The 15,506-nt window shown below is 36.1% G+C and overlaps 2 protein-coding genes across 2 annotated transcripts in view; one reads left to right on the top strand and one right to left on the bottom strand.

Moving 5' to 3' along the window:
* LOC135083170 (ADAMTS-like protein 3) overlaps nucleotides 1-15,506 on the bottom strand; it is a 428,341-nt gene that overhangs the window by 147,250 nt on the left and 265,585 nt on the right. The window lies entirely within an intron of this gene.
* Nucleotides 9,450-13,534, top strand: LOC135083324 (inverted formin-2-like). The gene is made up of 3 exons (XM_063978060.1): nucleotides 9,450-9,565; nucleotides 11,472-13,056; nucleotides 13,338-13,534. The coding sequence occupies exons 1-3, from the start codon at nucleotides 9,493-9,495 to the stop codon at nucleotides 13,435-13,437; spliced, it is 1,758 nt and encodes a 585-aa protein (XP_063834130.1). The 5' UTR covers nucleotides 9,450-9,492; the 3' UTR covers nucleotides 13,438-13,534.

The raw sequence follows: 15,506 nt of genomic DNA, 5'->3' as shown, positions 1-15,506 counted from the left end.
GCACAGGGCAAGGGAGCAGTAGGCCTAATTCACGTATTTTGACAGTCAAGATATCGCTGACGTTCAGAAGTCGTTCCATTGAAAAACAGTTCTAAATTCGTATTCACAAAGGTCAATTTTATAGAACAACTACTCGATAGGATCGCAACTCAGCGATTTGTGGTCATTGACGTCTTGTTACGTCATCATCATCATCATTTCAGCCATAGGACGTCCACTGATGAACATAGGCCTCCCCCAATGCTTTCCATGTTGATCGATTGGTAGCGGCCTGCCATGAATTCCATATTGATAGATTTGTTACGTCGCGGCGGCGTCGTTCCATTGAAAAACAGTTCTAAATCCGTATTCAAAAGGGACATTTCGGTAGAACGATTACTCGATAGGATCGCATTTAACGATTTGTTGTCGTTGAAGTTTTGTTACGTGAATGAGGCTACAGTAGGCCCTGGATGAATGTCCAGTGGCCTAATTCACGTATCAATACTTCAACGACATGCAAGCGATTTGATCGCTGGTGTCACTTTTTCGTATTCACTTATTAATCGCCCGCTTTTGTTTCGATTTCGTTTTTATGCGTATTCGATCGTGCCTCCGCGGTATTCACCTATTACCTATTTTGAAGTTTGGTTTATAATCGGATGCCGGTGAAAACGTCAAAAATGACAAATCGCTGAGTTGCGATCCTATCGAGTAATCGTTCTATGATGTCACGTGAATACGGATATAAGACAGTTTTTCAATAGGATGACTTCTAAACGTCAACGACATTTTGACTTGAGCTGCGTTAGGACAACTCCTGACTCCGTTTCATTGGGCTCCGGTGGACACCGTCGGGTTTTAGTGGGTAGTCCCGCCTTTAGCCTAACATGAATCGTAAGGCAATTAAACGAACCAAAACAAAAACGAAATCTAAACAGCTTTTCGTACAACTACATTAACACCCCCCCTCTATCAGTCCGAACCGTATCTACTTGTTAACCAAAGCTGCTGACGGTACGATACGATCTGATTTATCTATACACTGATATAAACCACGTACGAATAGCAGGAAATGTACAGTCAGCAAAAAACGACTAACAACACAGCCAATTATGTTGTAAGGAAGACGTTGGTTGAATAAATAATTTTGAACAGAAGAAAACGGTTTGGTTAGGATTTTGTCACCGGTTGCTTAAACTCGTTAATCTCAGAAACTACTGGTCCGATTTGAAAAAATATTTTCGTGTTGGATAGCTTTATCAATAGGAGCGGAGCGGTAAAGAAGAATGTTGCAAAAACAGGTAATATTATTCAAACTATTTTCACGCGTACGAAGTCGCGGGCACAGAATAGATAGTCTATAGTATAAAAATGAATCGCAAAATGTGTTGGTAAGCGCGTAACTCAACAACGTCTGAAGCTATTTAACCAATTCTTTTTTTTAAACGTTCGTTGAAGTCCAAGGATAGTTTTTACGGCAAGAAAAATTCTAATAATTTCCGGGAAACCCCTAAAAACAGCCCTTTTTTCACGCGCGGGCGAAGTCGCGGGCGGAATGCTAGTTTTAAATAAAAATAACATCAACTTTAACAATTACGTTGCAGTCACTTTATGACATATAAAACACTAAGCAATTTAAAGAAATAATGTTTTCTACCAACTTTAAGAGCCATTAAATATAATTATTCAAGCTCACAATTCAAAAGCTTCAACACTCAACTTATTACAGTTCTACAAAGGTTAAAAATAACCGTGGCATGATTTAAATAACCGCTGTTATAATTATGAGAAAAGAATTGCATTTTAGGGCTGCGTCTAAGTTGAGGGATCGAATCCCACGGCGAGCAAAATTAAATGATAGTGTACTAAGCACTACTATTAGTATGATCATAGTTTAATGTAATTATTGGAAAAAATATAACTTAACTAGCTGTTGCCCGCGGCTTCACCCGCGTGAAATTCAGTGTGTCACAGATCGTCGTAAATTATAGCCTATATATTGTTCTGGGTTATAAACAATAATACTGTAAATTTTCATCAAAATCCGTTCAGTAGTTTTTGCGTGAAAGATTAACAAACATCCAGACATTCAGATATCCAGACATCCAAACTTTCGCATTTATAATATTCGTAGGATTTGTATTTGTCGATCTACAAATATTATAAAGAAGAAAGTTATGATTGCTTGTTTGTTTGTTTGTATTGAATAGGCTCCTAAACCACTGGCTTGATTTGAAAAATTTCTTCACCATTAGAATAACTACTTTATTTTTGATGATTATTAAATGGTGGTGGTACGAAATTCGCCGGGTCAACTAACAGAAATAAATACCGCCGGGATAATACTTATGATTTTACAGAATAAGGAATTTACTCCATTAAAATAAGTTTAAAAAAAAGAAGAACCCAATTTAAAGCCTTCAACAATCTTATTAAACTCCACAATCGTTAAAAATAACTGAAGAATGATTTAAAATAACCGCCTTCATAATTAACGGTAAAGTTCAGGGTTGGCAATTCGAGTCCTGACGATGGCACATTAAGCTTTACACTGATGCATTTTATGTGGTCGAAATAAGTGTGTTTTTGCAATAACAATGTATAGGCTGATGTGCTGCTGTAAATTTTTAAATAACTTGTCGATTTTAATACTTGTTGCAAATTGTATTGTAGTCATTTGTTGTATTTTTAATGGACTCATATTTTGTGTACCAATTAGGAACATTGACAGGTTATAATAATAACTCTTTATTTGCACAAGAAAAGTAAATTGAGTTGTATAGAAAACTTTAAAGGGGAGTAGATGCTATCAGGGGCTTTTTTAAAATAAAGCCTGTTATTTTGAAAATTATTATAACTTGAAAACGTGGGTTCAATTCCCGCCTTAGGCAGTTCGATTTTTTCAAGTTACTTATTTATAATTTCCAAACTAGTATGAGATGCAACTCTTAATGCTAAAAATTAAATAACTAAGCCTGTTATTACTTTCTTTTATTTCGTGACATAATTATGTTCTATTTTTTGCCAGCACTATGGATTTTTACCGACAATTTTATCAATCGTTCTTAGACAAATTACTTATTGAATAAATAGAGTAAGTCCTATCTTAAATTCGTTCTGTAATACGAATCTTATTACAGAACAAAGCTGTTCAATTTCAAGTTATACATCGAGGTCTTATAATGTTTGAATTTCCATAATTTAAAGCAATCATAAAGAAAAAATCTATGGTTCAAATCAAGTTTTAAGTTTTTTTTGTGTTCACCTCAAAATCAAAAATATTTATTCAATTTAGACCACAAGTGGCACTTATGAACGTCAAAAGCAGTTGGTAGCATATTATTTTTATCGATTAATCAATTTAATACCTCAAATACTAAGGGTCACAAAATTCAATAACGCCGTGCAAAAAACCCTTTACAAAGCCTTATCTACACTCACATCGCCAGCCCTGAGCCCAATAATCGAGCGTGAAGAATATTAAGGCTCTCACAATCAAAACAGCCCGAAAGGACGAGGAATCATCCTGTAATGTGTCGCGACGGGGGGCAATGGTACGCCATAGAGATGCGACTTGTCGTGGAAAATATTTTACAAATTAATGTCATCATCATTTCAGCCATAGGACGTCCACTATATTTCCCGGTTGGTAGCGGCATGCATCCAGCGCCATCCTACTCCTTTGTGAGGATTGTGTACATAGTCACGCCGTAAATAGCCTGCTGTTTGTTGCGCATCCCTAGTGATACAGACACTGACAGATACAGACAGCGATAATCACGCGGTTACAAGGCAGTTGCAAGACATTTTTATCTAACCGTAACTGTACGGTTACTACCTCAGTGCTTCGCCAATGAGAACCACTCAGTAATCGAGCGGTTATTACTCGTATCTGAACCAGGTCTAATAAATGTTTGCGATTAAAAAGCAATAATAAAAAAAAAACGAAAATAACTCTATCGCCAACCCTGAGCCCAATAATCAAGCGTGAAGGATATTAAGGCGCTTCTCACAATCAAAACAGCCCGAAAGGACGAAGAATCATACTTTAATGTGTCGCGGCGGGGGGTGACGCGATGATAGGTCAAGGAGAGAGGGCGCCATGGAGATTAGACTTGTCGCGGAAAGCAGCGTAATAATTCATCATCATCAGGCTTTCTCCTGCAGGGACACGAACGTACCGATTTTACTAGAAGCAAATAGAAGAATGCACGAATAAATGGATCTTATTGCTTTGTACTGTACAAACCACAATATTTAAAATGCGAAAGTTCTAACTCTATTTGTTTTTAGATGCATTTTTGCGCCTAAAGTTGTACCAAATTGATGAACTTTGGCAATAAATAGAGACAAAGTTTCAATGGATAACAAATAAATTTAAGTAATATTTTAAAGGTTAAAGTGTTTTTAGGGAAAGTGGGTATGATGGATATTCTTGTAACAAAATAAAAACGCGGACGAAGTCACGATTAGAAGCTTTGTTAAATAATAGGTACACAAGAATGTTTACAACAAAACACGTCATGAAATTAATTGCTAAAATATCTACCAGAAAAGTAGTTATCTAGAAATCAGCAAATTCTAAATAATCGCAACTCTGTAGCGCTCGTCGCTGACACGCGCTGCGCCCAGCGGGGCGTCACACCCTTAAGTGTTGAAACGTACAAATCGCCGACGGAGGCGCCTTAAATCGCTTGTAAACGACCGGCTTGTTTGTCTGTTTTGTTTTTAAAGTTCTTCTCATATGGAGTTATGGTATTTCGTTATGAATTAATTTATGATGCGGTTATGCGTTCAAAATAATGGAAAAAGATTTTTTTTTCGGCCGTTTGGTGTAGTGGTTCAGAACGGACTACTAAGCCGAGAGGTCCCGGGTTCGATTCCCGGCCGGGCAGAAATTGAAATGATGAATTTTAATTTCTGTGACCGGTCTGGGTGTTACTATGTATAATATGTATGTATTTAAAAAAAAAGTATATAAAAGTAGTATATCCGTTAAGCTAGCACCCATAACACAAGCATATGAATTGCTTACTTTGGGGCTAGATGGCGCGCATGGCGCTGTGTGAGATTGTCCAAAGATATTTATTATTATTTATTTATTTTTTAAGAAAATAAATAGAATTTAGTTAATTTTAATTAGGTAGGTACTAGTTAATGCACTACGTGACTGTATTTACAAACTAACTAGTTATTTTAAGTTATATGATACACAATCAAATAATACGAGTAAGTACTTGTATTTCCGTTCGAGGCATAACTTGAAAAATGAATCTAATTTTTTTTATGCGCCTGGGATAAAAAAATACCCCACGATGTTATTTAAGGGTTAAATGTAAATATAGGTACACCAAAAAATACTTATGTTTACGCGTTTTCAGCTGATGGTAATGCTATGAAAAGTTTTCATAAAAATCCGCTCAATATTTTAACAAACATACATTACATAAAATTCCTAAAGCCTAGACTGTGTAACACTAAATTAGATTTCAAAGATGTCCTAAAACAATTTAGTCCTAAACCCAGATTAGTTCTTGTCAAAGAGAAAGGTCCAAAACTCGGATAGTCCCTTATCTATACTCCTATAATTTATACAGGGTGTTGATTTCAATCCTTTCCATATTTAGGGAGTTCATTAAGACAGTAGCTTATTCTGATCACGAATCAGTAAAAAAATTGACTTCGAAAAAAAAATTAAAACGAATTATAACTTAAGTTAGTCGAAGAAAAATTACTATTTACACTACCTACTTTACGTGGCTTCCTTCAGAGGCTATCCGACATGATAAGCGAGCGATCCGCGTATCTGGATGGTGCCGCAGTGTAAACTTATTTCATTATTGCGAGCCACAGTTCAATTGATGTCGCACGAAAAATATTCGCTAAGCATTCCTCTTTCGATTGTAATTTTTTTTTGTGGATAATGCGTTTATGTAAGTCATAATAGATCACCTAAATAAATATGGCGAGGATTGAAATCAACATCCTGTATAAGTACCTACTAATATAAAGCTGAAGGTTTGTTTGGTTGAACGCGCTAATCTCAGGAACTATTGGTCCCATTTGAAAAAATCTTTTCGTGATTGATAGCCTATATCGAGGAAGGCTTTAGGCTATCTATACTAATAAGTATTATAAATGTGAAAGTAACTCTGTCTGTCTGTCTTACTTTCACGCCTAAACTACTGAACCGATTTTGATGAAATTTGGCATAGAGATAGTTTGAGTCCCGGGAAAGGACATAGAATAGTTTTTATCCCGGTTTTTGAAACAGGGATGCGCGCGATTAATTTTTTCTTTGACTGACAAAATTCTACGCGGGCGAAGCCGCGGGCGGAAAGCTAGTAATAATATAACATTACCCTACACCCAATAGTGGTGGAGCAGTAAAGAAAAATGTTGCAAAAACAGGAAATATTATTCAAACTATTTTCACGCGTAGGAAGTCGCGGGCACAGCCAGTCTAGAAATACCTAGTAACGAATGCCACACAATCTAAGTATCTATCTATCTAAAGGCTTATCTAAACGTATTAGTTAGATCGAATGTCCCTCGATCGTTTGATAGCATAGATCGTGTTCCATCACGTTTGCTAATTTCAATGGACAGTGGTTCTCAAACATTCTTCTGTTTTTATCATTTTATTTTTAAATCAATATTACTCGTAGTCACTCTCTGGTTCTCCTACGGATCTCCTCATTTCTGATTCGATCACGCAGGGAAACTCCGAGCATAGCACGCTCCATCGCTCTTTGGGTGACCTTGAGCCTTCTTATGAGGCCCGCAGAATCGAGTGGCAGTGGGCAGGGCACATAGCTCGTAGAGCTGACGGCCGCTGGGGCAGAAAAGTTCTTGAGTGGCAACCACGAGCCGGAAGCCGTAGCGTAGGCAGGCCTCCCACTAGGTGGACCGACGATCTGGTGAAGGTCGCGGGAGGCGCATGGATGCGAGCGGCGCAGGACCGGTCTTTGTGAAAATCCTTGGGGGAGGCCTTTGTCCAGCAGTGGACGTCTTTCGGTTGAAACGAACGAACGATTACTCGTAGTTATTTGTATTGCACAATTTACTTATAGCGCCGTTAGCCCCTCGTACTAAGCTTGTGTTACGAATGGGCTCACCGCATAGCTTGCAACTCACGAACTCGCTAGTGAGCATTACTTTTGTGCGTGTACATGCACATAACGACAGTGTAATGTCTATGAAAACTTTTGAAAAACGAAAAGTAGCGAGCCACCACACATGTAAAGATCACTCGCCTTCGTGAATCGCAACAACTTATAATCAAACTAATGAAGGAGAAATCTCAACTCACCAACTCCTAAACCTTAGAGCACCATAATAAATATGGAAGGTATATTTTAATTACCGCCTTGTAGTCTTCCCCATTATTACAAAACAGTATTTAATTGCCAAAAACCATTGATTTCTTAATAATCATAATTATTATTTTACCCAGAACATGTTCAAACAACCAAGCTCTGGAATAGACGAACAAAATGGAGGGCATTGAACAAGTTTCCAGCGATCTATAGAAGCCGAGTTCTTTTGTCAGGCATTATTATTATTGGGAAGTTTGCCGGACAGGTAGTGAGGAGAAACGGATTTTTTATCGATATCGATACAAACAGAAATTCTTGAAACAAATGATGTTTTTTTATGCAAGAAAAGGCAGGTATTTGACCGCAATCGCACCTGGTGTTAAGTGAGATGCATTCTAGGATGGTAGGTAACTTTTGGAGAAATTATGACGCTATACTATGAATGTAATTACAGCTACAAGTCATTATATTGCAAAGTATAATTAATATCGTTCAAATAATGGTGTGATAAAGTCCTATCGATAAATTAAGACGACAAATGTATGGGTTTATCCAGGAAAAACGGTAAAATGTCTCGATAAAAGTTTATCGTGAGCGCTACAGTGAACTTTTACTGAAACTTAACTTAGCACTAAAACAGTTAAACCGACATCAGACTCGCTTAAAGTGTGCCTGAACAAACTATAAGTTAATCGATGATGTCCTTTTAAAACTAACCGATATTAGCTACACGTCATCTCACGTTAAAATTAGGTGAATAGAACCAAAATAGTATGATCGATTGTCCTCCTTTTTTCAATCGGTTAACCACTAGGTACGTCACTATTCACCTTACAAAGCTCCAATTGAGTTATTGAGAGGTTATTGTGGGCTCCACAATACCTGTGCCAGTTGTAAGGTTTTACCCGGGCCTGCTGTACCACGGTTGTGCCTTTCATAGGTCTGTGACCGACCACTTCGTTATCAACTGGAATATTTTTAGTTTGTATATTATTATAGTGATATTCTATGATAGTATACAAACGTTGGGGCAGAAAAGTTCTCGAGTGACGACGGGCTGGTAGACGTAGCGTGGGCAGGCCTCCTACTAGGTGGACCGACGATCTGGTGAAGGTCGCGGGAAGAGCCTGGATGCGGGCAGCGCAGGACCATTCATTGTGGAAAACCTTGGGAGCCCTTTGTCCAAAAGTGGACGTCATTTCGCTGAAACGAACGAACGAACGAATTAGTTAGTACTCACCGGGAAACTTTAAAGAAATAAAATGGTTTGTAAACTAACGAGGTCAAACGTGCAACATTTTTGTGAAAGACTGCATCAACTTCTATTATGTCTATAATGCTCTTATTTATTTGTCGCAAGTCGGTACACAACGCTCTATTCCACTATTTCCACTGCAATACACGTCGATCCACTTTTCAAGTTGTTGTACTTTATGGGTCCCGGAAAAATAGCTTTCCAGGATACTCAGTAATGGGCTTATTTATAGCCTTATTGTTTTGAACTCTGGGTAAAGGAGCATTTAATAATTTTTCTGTGTAGTGAATTTAGACGTCATTGTTTTTAGATTCATATTGAGGCTTATTGTTTTGTGTTCGAATGTTATTAAGTTATTTTTAACACAAATATGTAAAGTTCTTAAGTCTCAAAATTATTTCTTAAAAATTAAGTATTGCTCAAATAAATAGTTAATATCTACTAATCAATGATAGTTAAGTGTCAAAAAATTGTCTATTTTTATTTAATTCATTCTTGTGGCGGAGTTTTGGGCTGACGCTGTGTAGGTTTGTGACATTATTTTTATGAAGCTCTCAGTTCTATTAACCTACTCGTACTGTTTTCCTTTTCTTAAGACGATTTGAAGAGACTGACGTATCTATCTTAATTAGATAGAAAGAATCAGTTCTTTATGCACTCAGAATCAGAAATCTCTAAGTACCTAGTTTAATAATGCCGCCTGAATAGCGTGCTCTCAGAAGCACAAACACAATTTTCGCCTGAAAATTATTCAGGAACACGTAACCAATATATCCTCCATTTCAATTAATAGGGAAAGTAGTAAACAGTTTGAGAATCTGTATCAAATAGCGAACGTCGTCAAAACCAAAACAATAAATTCCAAACACTGTCATTTTCAGTGCCAGTCAGTCTGTCCGCGGAAGCGACGCGTGCGCATCTTATGTGCCTTACAAAATGGACGAGATACGCAGGATTTTGGTCTTTATTCTGTGTGGGATAAGTGCTGTTACCGCGTTGTCTGGCAAGGGTATGTATTTATTGCTTAGATTGTGAAATGTGCAATGTTGAATGTATGTAGAGGTATAATTTGTAATAATGTCTACTTCAATTAACTAACAAACTAAACTCATGGGGTTATAACACTCTTCCATATCTATCTACTTACTTATCTACTTTAGGATAGCTGAGTCTTTAAAGCCTATGTAATATGATATGAGAGAAATCTTTATTTCAGAATATTTGGACACTAATGTCTGTACTAAATCATTTTTTATGTAAAATATTATTCTCTTTCTAATCTTAATCTTCTTATTCTAATACATTATTTAACTGAAAGTTAGAATTATGTCTCTAATCAACACACTTTCCTTTAAAGAATCTTTTGTAAATTCTGAAAGTAGTAATTTGAACATTAAAATAATAAGGCTTATAAGAATTTGCCTCGATCAGTTCCGTGTACGAGGTTAACAAATTCTTAAGCACTCATATTTCATTAATCCAAGAAAATGGTTGTTTTGAATTACCGATACATAAGAAGCATGTTTTTATATGGGAATCAAAACAGTGTACCTATAATCATGAAGTTTAATTAATTTGGTAATAATATTTTTACTTTAGGAGTTTTCTGACCAAAAAATTTTAATGATAAATTTTAATACTAATAACCATACTTATAGCCATACCATACATGTAATACTTATAGCTCTGAATAAATATTACAGGTATGAATATTAGAAAAAAATGGAGTAGGTAAGCTTGCCCAGAAATGCCTATTCATTTATAGCTCTTAGGATTTCAGTTCAGGGATATAGAGACTGGCATAGAACCCTATTTCATATCTGTGCAGATTATTTGAATAGTGTAATTGGTACTACCGTTCTATTCATGAATAAATAAATAAATAAATAAATAAATGAAAATTATGGCAGCACATAGTCTCATGAAATACATAATAAATAACTTTGTTTCAGTACCAAAGTTTCTTATAAATAAAAACAAAGGTTGACTTATTGTTAGTGCATTTGCACCTGTGTCAGAAGGAGCCACTCTACCGTTACTACAAAATGGTTGCTACGAACAATTGATACATGCTAAAGTTTAATACATACATAGTTCCACCCTTATCCCTTCTCGTTACTTTCTTCAAGAACCGTTATTCCTAAAAAAGATATGACAGGGTTATATTTCCAATCAATATCTTTCAATAACATGTCCATAATCAGCTATTTTTCAACACTTAGTGCTAATGAAAATGAATGACGCGAGCCATTGTGTTCAACAATACCGTTAGTATGCCATTGTGTCACTCCAATGTGTTTGTTGCCGTTTTCACTTTTCATAATAAAAACACCATCGATCCTAATCAATTGAGGCATTTTGTGAATGTCTTTTGAGGGTAGTTCATTGACAACAAATGAGTATGCCTCAATTTGTGTGTGTTTGAATATTTTTAGGGCGCTATCTAGAAAGTTTTGGGAAATGACAGACAAAGAATAAAAGTTTAATTTTTTGGTTAATGTGCGGGAATTTAATAAAGATATTATAATTCATTACAATTTTTATTCTCTTCTATCCGATGTAAAAAAAAGAATGACCAGGTGTAAATAATATTTAAATAATAGTAATTTTTAAATAAAAAATAACAATGAATACCACCTAAAATAATTATAATCATGATTTATAAAGAACTAAAGTTTAACTTGGTGATTTTCCAACTGATAATAATGTTTAGATATTAAGTGCTTATGTGCAAGCGAACAGAGACACAAATGTAGATTTTGAATTAGTTATCACGTTTTTCTCTCTGTGACAACATTTTCCACTCGAAAACTAGCTAATTGTACTTTGCCATTACTCTTAATAACAAAAACAGATGATAATTCAAAACAACGAGCGCCGCAGCACGAACTAATTAATGTGCATTAAAATTTCAGCTTACTACTGCAGAGATCCGGACACCGGGAAATTTCACCCAGCAAACAGTACGTGGCCCTCCACAACGTTTTGCGGGAACTACACGTGCAAATTAAGAAAGAAGGTGACACCGAAGGTCCATTTGAGAGAACTTAACCTCACTAAAATCAACCTAACTCAAAATTCCGAAGCTAGAAACGTAGACGCAGATGCCGATGGACAATTCTCCGCTAGTAACATCACCCCGCAAATTCTAATACCTGTCAACGCCCCTGATAATGGCATTGAAAAGACTCGTTTTAAATCACAACTCCAAGATGAGCTAAACAACATCCAAGAAAGACTGAAACAAAAGATCGACTTAGAAGGAGGTGACAGATTCCTGACAGAAACCGAAATTAAAACTATATCAGATATGCTGCATAACGTCAAAAAGAGTGACTTGGAAGCTATTGTCGATATTTACAATCTAGCGCAAGATATTTACAAAGAAATGGACAAGATGACGTCAGAGAATATAATAGAAGAGACGATGAGGTTTGCGCAAAATTTCAAAGCTAGATCTAACAGTGGACATAGTTCATATTGGTATGACCCTGTCAATAAATATCATAAGCCAGACATGGAGCACCAAGGGTCAAATACTGTACCCACAACAGTCCAACCTCAACCTGTAGCCAATCCCAGCACGTACTTCTCAGGTCCTCTATCAAGAACTGATTTTGGGAAGCTTCCATATTACTATCCACTATCCAGCTTTCAAAGACAGGCTTCTTATATTCATCCCGCTTACAGCCCTCAAGCACAGCCTCAGCCAGTTTACCCATCTTATATTCCACAGCCCCACCCCCAACCCCCACCACCATATGTGAAACCTCCGTGCAGTAACAAAAATGTGGCAGCAGGGTACCCACCTCCGTTACCTCCCCAATATTACCCGCCACCACAAAACTTACCCCCAGTAAATTATCCACCACCTCAGAGCTACCCACCCCCACCACAAAACTATGGTGGGGTACTAAAACGACCTTTTACAGTTGAGACTCAAAAACAGATCCAACCCTCAATGTTGCTTCCATATCCATTCTCATACATCCCACATAACGTAAGCTCTTACCCTTTCAATATTAATTACGCTGAAAACCCATGGGCTCGATTTGATGTCAACAACAAGAATAATGTACCATCAAAGACTACCAATGAACAGACTCCAGACAACACCATAGCTGATACAGACACAAAACCTGATAAAGAACAAACAAAACCCAAAACTGACTTCAAAGCAAAAACAGAGGAGGAAAAAGCTAACATTTTAGATAGCAAATTACTTGAAAGCTTGTTGAATGGTAAGCTTCATAATAAAAAGCCAGAATGGCAGACCGATCCGTTACCAGCAAAGGTTTTGGAGGAAGTGAGAGCGCATTTTGAAGAGAAAGCAAAATTATTCAAACCTTTTTCGCTAAGGAAAAAGGTGAAGTTGGAAAGAGTGGGTAAAGTTGTGAAATTGGATGAGTTACATAGAGAGAGAAGGAGCATAGATACTGGTGCCAAAGAAGAAAGAATAGAAATTGAAGAAGATTATGAGGCGTTTATAGAGAAAACCACGTAAGTGTTCATCGTTAATTTCGTATAATATTTAATTTTATTAGAAAAATGATAGTACCTACTTCGAATGATAAATTATTATTGCAATTTCTTACTTTTTTAACCACTTATACGCTTCGTCTTATTACACACTTTCATTTTAAGTTTTACGTGTAAATATTTACCTACCAAATCTAGAATTGCATTAGTAGGACCTTCAAACATTTTTGGACAGTAGTTCCTATTTCTCTTATTATTTTGTCAAGAGCTGAAAACAATAATAACTATTTTTTTATTTCCAGCTGTCAATCGGACAACGACCCCGGCTTCTTTAGGATGGGCAACCTTTCTGAGCCCTACCCAGCCTGCTGCCCACAAAGGATAGACAATAACAGCCGATAGGGTCTACTGGACCATATTAGTGGTAACATTGTACAAAGCTCAAGTAATTTAGGGTTAAACTAAGCTATTAGATTTGACTAATAGGGCAAGAGCAAGAAAGTATAGTTTGTTTTTTTGTTTGGTTTGAACGTCAAAGTTAACCCTTAAGCAGGTTCGTTTTTATTAATTTTGGACTATAAAGTAATACTCCATAAAATTGCATTGTTTGATGCTTAAAATTATTACTGAAAACATTTTGTGATTTATATTCATAAATCAGTGGTAGCAGTTTTGAGAAACCTTGGATTCAGTAAATACCTCGGATAATTCATAAACGTAACCCCCTTCTACAGTCGGTTAGTTACTTATAGTCTAAACCTAAACAACCTGTACTACATGTAGGTTTATTAATACTTATCTACTAATGCAAGTAATTAATAAAACCATTAATGTTATGGTTTAAAATTAATGAGATAAAAATATTAAACTGTGATAGAAACATTTGCTAGTGAGTTATGCAGATGCCATCTCTCAAATAAAATCAATTCCTTGTGAGTAACCAAGTCGTAGACTTATTAAAAACTAGATGTAAATATTTTATACTTTGTGATATAAATAAACGAGAATAGCAATTTTATCGTGTTTTTTTCATGTTCTATCTAAAGTAAACTAGTTAATTATTCGTAATAATTGTGTGCTATATTAAGTAAGGTTATTTGAACCTCTTCCAGTCTGACACTAGAATTGAGATCTTAGTGTTTGTAAATCCCTAAGAAAAGATCCCAAAAAGAAGAACTGATTTTTATCTAAAATTATAAACGCCTTATCTTTGATCAGACAAAATGAAGACTTTTAATTTTGAAGTTTGAGTAATTTAAAATGTTATTAAGTTTTGCCTGATATCTATCAAACAATTCAATGCTAATCTTCATTGACTTCTAAAATTTCATGATTTTTAAAAATGTAGACTGTAGTTATTGATTTATGTTCAAATAACGTTTATTTGAATAAAACCACTTAACATTGCATACGACCATTGTAAAACAAGTTTGTTAAAAATGCATTAGAACAGCTCCAATTAAGTCCCACGGTGTAGATAACACCTAATTTAAAATTAATCACCAAAAAACCGACCTAATAAATCAGATAGCACCACTCGCCCCCACATGGCGATTGAGAAATGCGCTTTGAAGATTTTTTGATTCAAAAAAGAAAAAATGGGAATTTATGACGCGGCGTGTAAAGGGTTAAGGTGATTTCCTGGAATATTTGTTTTTGTATGCATTTTGTTGATGAGATCCGTGTGTTTTGGAGCTAAAATTATAAGTAAGTGTATTTTAAGTTGAGAACAATACAAGATTGTTAGAGCGGTTTCGTATATTTTTATGTTCGATCCGAATCCTTAAAAATACGATCCGGACTAGTACATAGTTCTATGGTAGTTAAAAGACTATTAAACAATAATGAAAGTTTAAAAGCATCAAAAATCTACATTATAAAAGAAAATGTCACCGATTGACTGACTCACTCACTCGTTACGAAATCTCAGAAAGTTAAAGTGCTAGGAGTCTCAAATTTTGCATGGGGGTTCCCTTTAGAACGTAGTTGCTCACTAAGAATGGATTTTAAGTAACTCCACCCCTAATGCGGTAAAACGGGATCCACGCGTACGAAGTCGCGGGCGGCCGCTAGTTATGGATACCTATTATGATATTATGATGAAAAACACAACAAAAGATAGTCGTAGGACGGATTTGGATTGGAATTAATTATAGCAATCCAGCCTTAGCTGGTGATAATAACCATCCTAGTAACATAGCTCAATCAGATTGTTGGCTTAGTACTCTCCATAGCATAGAATCGTATTTCTTAGAATCACGAGAAACTGGAAAGAAACCTACTTTAAAGTAAGTAATCCTTCAAAGAACGCTACAAGCACGATCTTCCACTTCGTCGACTCAAATCACTGCTAGTTATCTTATTAAAGTCGTCAGACCATCGAGCATTTATTGTCAGTTCCAGGTACAGTTAGGGACTGGAATTCGCTGCCTGCTGCTGTCTTTCCTGAAGACTATAATCCGGGCCTTTTC

This window comes from Ostrinia nubilalis, chromosome 23 (assembly GCF_963855985.1).
Source record: "Ostrinia nubilalis chromosome 23, ilOstNubi1.1, whole genome shotgun sequence".
Lineage (NCBI taxonomy): Eukaryota > Metazoa > Arthropoda > Insecta > Lepidoptera > Crambidae > Ostrinia > Ostrinia nubilalis.
Note: the sequence above shows the minus strand (reverse complement) of the source record. Positions and strands in the feature narration are given on the sequence as shown.

What these genes read in the sequence shown, in the direction of transcription:
- LOC135083324 (XM_063978060.1), top strand. Translation starts at nt 9,493, where the DNA reads ATGGACGAGATACGCAGGATTTTGGTCTTTATTCTGTGTGGGATAAGT. An exon ending in TACCGCGTTGTCTGGCAAGG is followed by an intron (nt 9,566 to 11,471) that starts GTATGTATTTAT and finishes TTAAAATTTCAG; the next exon opens with CTTACTACTGCAGAGATCCG. An exon ending in GCGTTTATAGAGAAAACCAC is followed by an intron (nt 13,057 to 13,337) that starts GTAAGTGTTCAT and finishes TTTTATTTCCAG; the next exon opens with CTGTCAATCGGACAACGACC.